This window comes from Octopus bimaculoides, chromosome 1, assembly GCF_001194135.2.
Source record: "Octopus bimaculoides isolate UCB-OBI-ISO-001 chromosome 1, ASM119413v2, whole genome shotgun sequence".
NCBI classification, from domain to species: Eukaryota; Metazoa; Mollusca; class Cephalopoda; order Octopoda; family Octopodidae; genus Octopus; species Octopus bimaculoides.
This window is the reverse complement of record NC_068981.1, coordinates 122,855,221-122,862,828: the sequence shown is the minus strand read 5'-3', so window position 1 is coordinate 122,862,828 and position 7,608 is coordinate 122,855,221. Positions and strand designations below refer to the sequence as shown.

General features: G+C 33.1%; 1 protein-coding gene across 4 annotated transcripts in view; it reads right to left on the bottom strand.

The window, feature by feature from the left end:
* LOC106881121 (neuronal acetylcholine receptor subunit alpha-10) overlaps positions 1–7,608 on the bottom strand; it is a 275,903-nt gene that overhangs the window by 35,382 nt on the left and 232,913 nt on the right. For all 4 annotated transcript variants that reach the window (XM_014931372.2, XM_014931406.2, XM_014931401.2 and 1 more), the window contains exon 7: positions 6,703–6,893. In XM_014931372.2, the coding sequence (XP_014786858.1) occupies positions 6,703–6,893 (191 nt within the window). The remainder of the gene's footprint in view (positions 1–6,702; positions 6,894–7,608) is intronic.

Here is a 7,608-nt window from a genome sequence, read left to right as displayed (position 1 = left end):
ATATATATATATATATATATATATATACACACATATGTTATAGTGAAAATGCTACACCTCTTCCACCGTGACAAAATGGTATGACCAGCCACTATAAAGTCAGTCGTTGTAGAAAGTCAGTAGTAGTAGGGTCATTATATGAGTTCTCAGTTGGAGTTAGTGTCAGTTACCTGATACATACGAGTTCGAGTTACCGTCAAGGTAGACATTTCAGGGCCGTTGTATTGCGAAGCTGTCAGTGATAGCACGATAGACGAGTCAAAGATAATAACAACGTAATTGTGGCGACACGAATATTACAGTACCGACAACATACAAATGAACGAGGATTGACATTATTATAGTGGTGAAGAGGATATAAATAATTCACGCGGACAGCGTTGAAAATGTTTTCACTCGAAGAAATTAAAAACTTGACAGTGGAGTAACAAACATTCTTTTTGTACATATTTTACGAAAAACCGGTTAAATCATGGAAAACTTGTTAGAGGGCCAGTTGACTTGCAAAAACAACAGCAACAACTAAAAGAACAGCATGAACAACAACACATGTTATAGTAACAAATGCTACAACTAATGAAGTTGGTAACCAAACCGGAAAATACGTTTTCGCTAGACCATGTAGTAAATTCAATAAATGAATTTAAATATGATCCGGAAGAAAGAATCACCTTCGAGGTATATTACCGAAGATTTGAACAAATTTTCGAAAGATAATGCTAAGACTAGACAGACGAAATGAAAACATGTCTAATTCTGAAGAAACTGGCGACGACAGGGCACGAAAAATACTGCAACGTTATATTGCCTAAGAAAGTTTCTGACGTAAATTTCACAAACATTATTGATATTTTACGTAGGGCATTTAGTGAAAAAACATCGTTGTTCAACATACGTTGGAAGTGTTTGAACACTGAGAAAAGAGATGACGAAGACTTTACCATATATGCGAGTAGAGTGAACAGAGAGTGCGGGATATTTAAACTGGATAAACTAACTCCAAACTCGTTTAAGTGCCTGATTTTTCTTAAGGGACTTAGGAAAGGACAGAGAATTCAGAAGGAAAATTCTCGCAAAACTGGAAATGAACCAGGATATAACTCTCCAGAAACGTCAGAAGAATGTGATATGATATTAAAAGTAAGACACAGACAAAACCCAACGCAGATATTGTTTACAGATAAAACCAGTGTAGAAAAGTCGGGGCACAGATAAATAGTTTCATAACAAATATGATATAGAGCAGAAGATAAACCCTTGTACGGCATGCCGTGATAGGCATCTGAGACAAGCGTGTCCGTTCAAAACAGTAAAGTGTTTTCGTTGTGGGAAAACAGGACACATTAAATCGCACTGCAGAACTAAGATGAGGAGAACTGGACCAAACGAGAAAAGAATAGTTTGTCATCAGAGTTAAATGTTTGTATGCGAACAGAAAATTCATAAGGGTGATAATCAAAACAACTAGTGTCAACATGCATTTAAACACGGGTAGTAACATCACTATCATAGATGAGGCGATATGACAAAACGGTAAGCCGAAATTATTTAAATCAAATAAAGTAGCATATGGTGTTGGAGGAAAGAAATTATATTTCATCGACGAATGTATTTGCACATAACTTATGGAGGTGAAATGAAAGGAACAATCGTTTATGTGTTGACAAAAATCACTAAACCGATTTGGCACAGAATGCATGGAACTATTTAAATTGTGGGATATCCCCATTAGTGTTCTCTGTGAAAATGTAGTTGGCACAGTCAAAAATTCGAATGAAGTCGAACAACTGAGACAAACAATTTTTTTAAGTGTTTCCAAATGTTTTTTGGGAGTATTAGATGTTGCACTAAAACAAAAATGAGGATCGCGGTAAAAGAAAAGGCAACAACAGGTTTTAGGCTCAAATGGAACGTGCCATTTGCAGCGTTCGACCAGGTCAATAAAGAGCTTGAAAGACTAGACAGACTAGCTAAGATTGAAAAAGTCGACCATTCAGACTGTGTAGAGAAAGAAAAAAAGAAAGAGTGTGTGCGGACTTTTCAACTGGATTAAATGACTGTTTAGTCGAAGACTATTATCCATTACCAAACCCCTACTAAATGGAGGACAAAGTTTCTCGAACCTAGACCTCTCAAAGGCCTGCCTACAGACAGAGGAAGACTGTGTACACTTTTTAACAACCAATACACCGAAGATTGTATAAATTCAAGCGGCTTCTTTTTGAGTAAAAGTGGCTCCTACCATATTCAAACAAGTGATGGACGCAATGTTGAATGATTGCGACTTCGCTTTCGTTTATCTCGAAGATAATTTGATAAGGTGTGAGTCAGTGAGAAACACTTCCAAACTATCAAAAAGTATTCGGAAAAATATATGAATGCGGGATTAGAGTAACAGATGAAAAGCGTGAATTTTTGATGAAAAAATCAAATATTTTGCTCAAGTAATTGACGAAAGGGGACGAAGACTAAATCCATCAAGGACAACAGCAATACGGGCTATCCCTCCCCCAAAGAAAGGCAAATTGTTACATGCACTTTTAGGCTTGGTAAACTACTATCAAATATATATCCCGAACATAAACAAGGGCCACACTAAATGATCTAAAAATCACAATTGAGATGAACTCCAAATGAGAACATTAAATAATCTCAAGAAGCAGAAATTCTCTGTAATGATTCTCTATAGCATTTGTTTTATTACTCTTCGTCTTTGATTTTAAATCTGTGCGTCGTGCATTAGGATTAGTATTTATAAAATATCTATATTGTTTATATATCATATGTATTGTTTATGTATGGCTAGTGTAATTTGCATAATTGAAACATATAGAAAATATTAGATGTAATTCAGGGTAGCCAGTGGCCAGGTGAATCATTTCTCTAATCTTATTTTCGTTGCAAATTACCCCCAGGATTAAAAGTTTTGTACCCTCAATATATCTACTGAATTCACGACACTAAAATTGCTGTGATGAAGACGCATATAGAAACATAAGCACTTGGTCAAAGCTCTCCATTTATCACTAGACAATCAGATTGTATTTGCCTAATGATACGTCAGTTTCGGAGAATTCTTCATTTATGAGATAATCTCCCCTTTTCATTTGAAGTTGATCTCAGTTGCCATAAGGCACTTGTTCATCCTTTTCTCCATTGGAATACAATTTCAATAAATTGCAAATTCATCTTGTATGATATGTGAGATCCCTTAATTCGACTTTATATTTTCATATCAATACCTCTGGTCAACTGTCTGCTATATCTCTTAGCTCTACAATTGTGATGCTGATGTATATAGAGTTAAAGCACCTACCGATGCATTTTCACAGTAGACCCTATTTTGAAATGATACCAGTATTATGAACATATGTAATTGCTTTAACATTGTAATAAATACTGAGCCCACAGCCCGTAGCGAAATAATATGAAGTCCAAACAGCAACTTTACCGAAGACAGATCTAAAACTAGGTCTTGTAACATATTTGAAATAACCGCTATATACCCTACTCAAATCTCCTACTATAAAAAAACCGAGGCTTTCTTGTGAATATTATCACTGAAAAATTGAGACATAGGACGAACTAGTGCTTACCTCGAGTTCAATGACATAAGTAAATTCTATAAGGCATTTCTATAAACCTATAAGGTCTATTTATGTTATAGCTTCTACTGTCTTCATATAATTATATAACAAATATACTGACATTCAGCTAGAAACTAGAGTACTGGTATCTGTGTCATTAAGTAGCAAAAAGAACAGTTACCCGAAATGGTAACTGTTCTTGAGGCAAGGCAAATACATTATCAAGAACCTCAAAACTTGTAGCAAAACAACCGATCGAGACTGATTAGAAATGAATGTAAGCTGAATTGTTTATGCTTTTTCTTCAATCATACATAGTTCGTATGCCTAGTTTATTTGCATATAGGTTTGCTGATACGCATAAAAGCTATGCTGGGAGTAAAGTAAAATATTTTTGTAACTGTAATTTGTAACCCAATAGCATTGATCTTTGTTTACTGGACTCAGTTAAAAGGTACGATTTTCGATCTGTAAATTCGCATTTCAAATTCTGTGTAAATAAATTTTAAAAATCACGGAGTCCACCTATCAAACTGCCGTAAGGCATCATTCATAGTTTATGTAGATTAGCCCTTAACTCTATATGATTTAAATGAGAAATGAATGTAGTAAAATGTGTTAAGATTGTAACAGTTATAAAATAATGAGATCACTCACATTTAAAGCATCAGTATTCTGTTCGCAAGATCTAATTATTTGGTGTACTTAACTACTACAGCGAAATCAATTTAGGTTATGAATATTTTTATGCGAATTTATTAAAAGAAATTAACCGAACTACTCGAAAATATCACAGTTTTCTTTTAATTGAATCAGCTGAACAAAAATTAATGCATTTTTATATATCTAATATTTTTTTTTTATTTTTGGATACTAAATATTTTAAGTAAATATCCATATAAAATTCATATTACTAATGTGATTTTAATTCTTCAGTGACATCTTCATTATTCAGTGACATAATCGTCGGGATCAAAATTCACGACTTCTATTTTTAACCCCTTCTTCCAGTCTTTCTCTGTCTCTCTCTCTATCTCTCTGAAACATAACTTTGAATAGCACTGTATATCCTCATTCATATGAGTTTGAAGAACGCAGTCGTCTTCTATCTCTAGATTTTGTTTGAAATGTGGGAAATTTTTGAAGTCGGAATATAAAAACATATCTGCTGACAATAATGTCAGTAATTTCCGTTAGTAAAACATTTTAAGTGTTACACACATACTACCATAAACTGATCGATATATAGACAGACAAATAGAGTGAATGATAGACAGACTAATAGGCACACAAATGGATACATAAAGAAACAGATTGATAAGCTGACAGACAAGTAGATAGACAGAATGATAGGCATATATACAGATTGACAAATAGATACACAGATAGACAGACAGACTAAAAGACTGATAGGTGTAATAGATTGAAAGACAGATAGACAAAGAGATAAAGAAACAGACTGTCAGTCAGATAGATAGAACGATTGATTCAGAGACACGCTGATAGCTGGTAGTGTGTTTGGAGCATTCTTAAATACCCAGAAATACCCCGAAGAAAATAAAAGAGAAATCAATACATTCTCTATCAATACATTTGATAGAGAAAATTTAATATATAAGGTCCTAAATTTAGCATAGAGTATTCAGTTACAAGATTTTCATACATTTCCGTGCATGCGTGTGAGTATATGTATGTATGTATTTATGCGTGTGTGTGGTGTACGGTAATTAAGTATGAATATGTATTCATATTTAGGTAGTTAAATCAAAAGTGTGTTACTAACCTGTGATTTCTGTGCTTGCCCCTGTCCATCAAATGGATGGTATTGAATTTAACTATTTAAAGGACTATAGTGAACTGGATGCTTTCATGGCATACTGTTTTACACCATAAGATTGTTTCTCCTTCTGCACTTGCTTGCTGAAGAAGAAACTATCTCCTCAATCACTGGGATAGTTGTTACTAAGGAATATATCTTAGACCACTATTTCGATAAAGCCTTTTCCCTTATATCAAGTAAAACAAATAACATCAAAAGAAAATTATTTTCATTATGCTAAGCGAAAAAAATATTAACTCGATCCATCTATATAATTGATATTGGATTGTTAGTAATACTGTTCTCTAATAAGTCACAGATGTATTTGAAGTAACATTTATTTCAATACTATTGCCTCCTAAACTGATACATTTTTATCTGCTTTGAAAATTTTCTCTGCGAATGATAAAATTACTTTTCAATATTGTTTTCGATAGTGATGTATAACTTTTCTTTTAGCGATGTCATGATTGATGACGTCTCATTCAGGTAGTGGATTGATCTGTGCTTGTAGAGACGAATAAAATTGTTTATATTTGTATTATACACAGCAGATGTCTTACAAGCTGAGAGAAAATGAGGCAATTGTAAATGAGGAAAACAATTGGAATAAGAATTAAACGGCAAATTAATGCTAAAGTTATGTTGCAAAGCATATGAAACTTAAGGAATTTTCATTGTCTGATTGCATAAGTTTTCCTTCTAGTCTGATTTCATCTATAATTTCCTTGTTAAACACACTTTTTCTTGGAAAAATATTATACTAACGTAAAATTCTAACTAATGTAATTGTTTTGAGAGGGTACTTCGCCAAATTTGAGAGGGAACTCAGTTTTTAGAATTAAGCAAAAAATTTATGTACTAACATTTCTTTCAATATCTTTTATTGTGTTTACAAATGAAATTTTATGAGGATTGTGCATACATTATGTGATATTTAAAATGATGCTGAAATTAGCTAACTTCATCTTTCTACATTTAAAGCCCTTAAAAACAAATATTGATTGAGTTACATTTATGTTTTCATAAGTGATGTTGTTCATTTGACTGATAATAATAAATTAATATCTTTTTAATAACATAGCCCTATGTCTCGATCTGTTGTTAATCAAACAAGTAAATAAGGAATATTACAGTGTAGCCTGCAAAAAATAGAACACGACCAAACTTAGTCCAAAATGTAGGAGCAAGAGTAACATTATTAACCCCATCAAATATCATATCTGCTATAAACATCGACAGAGGCATAAAAAAGCAGACAACAAAAACTACAACATTAAATCATAATATACCTACCACGTTTGATGACTTATTGTTAGGCTTCTCCAGACGCATGCAGAAAATCTTCGCTAAAATACCGAAACAGATCTTCTTGATGATAATGGGGACTTCGTGTCCACGTGCTCCCTTGTGGTGAATATTTAAGGTGAATACTGTCATGGCCGTGGCAAATGATACAATTGATATGGTGATACCATAGTAGATACCTGTAAGAGATGACATGTATATCAATGTACGTGTACTTAAAAATAAACTTACATAAAGAAACATACATAAATCATTAAACACAAACACGGAAGACTCCATTATGTGTGCGTGCGTGCGTGCATGCACGTGTGTGAGCATGTGTATGTATATTATATATACGGAGACCCTCACACATATGTATCTATTACATAAAATCTGCACATATCATAGGGTTTCTGGATAATAGTTTTCTCGTGAGGAATATTATTTTCGATTAATCTGCGTGCATATCTATTAACGTGACTCATATCTTAGGCATTTGAAAATGAATATTTAAGAATTAAATATCTGTTAATTTATATTTTAAGTGCTTTAGTGCTGGAGATAATGTAAATAAGTTACGATTGGAAATATGATCGTATATCGCAAACAAATATTATTGAGAATTATTACTCCAGAGCGTATATTCCATTATCAAACACATTCATATAACGCAAAATACACCGAAGTACTTTCTTTGCAATATGAAAACTTATTACATGCAAATGTACTCTGCTCTGCTATACAACTGGTTATGCATGATGCCAAGCAACTAGTTGTGCGTGTTTGAAGTGTAATAGAGTAGTGAATGAGAGAATTGGTGAAACTGTGGGAAGTGTTTAACGAATGACTTCATTTGAATCCCTATGTTATATATATTATACCGTATATATATATATATATATATATATATAT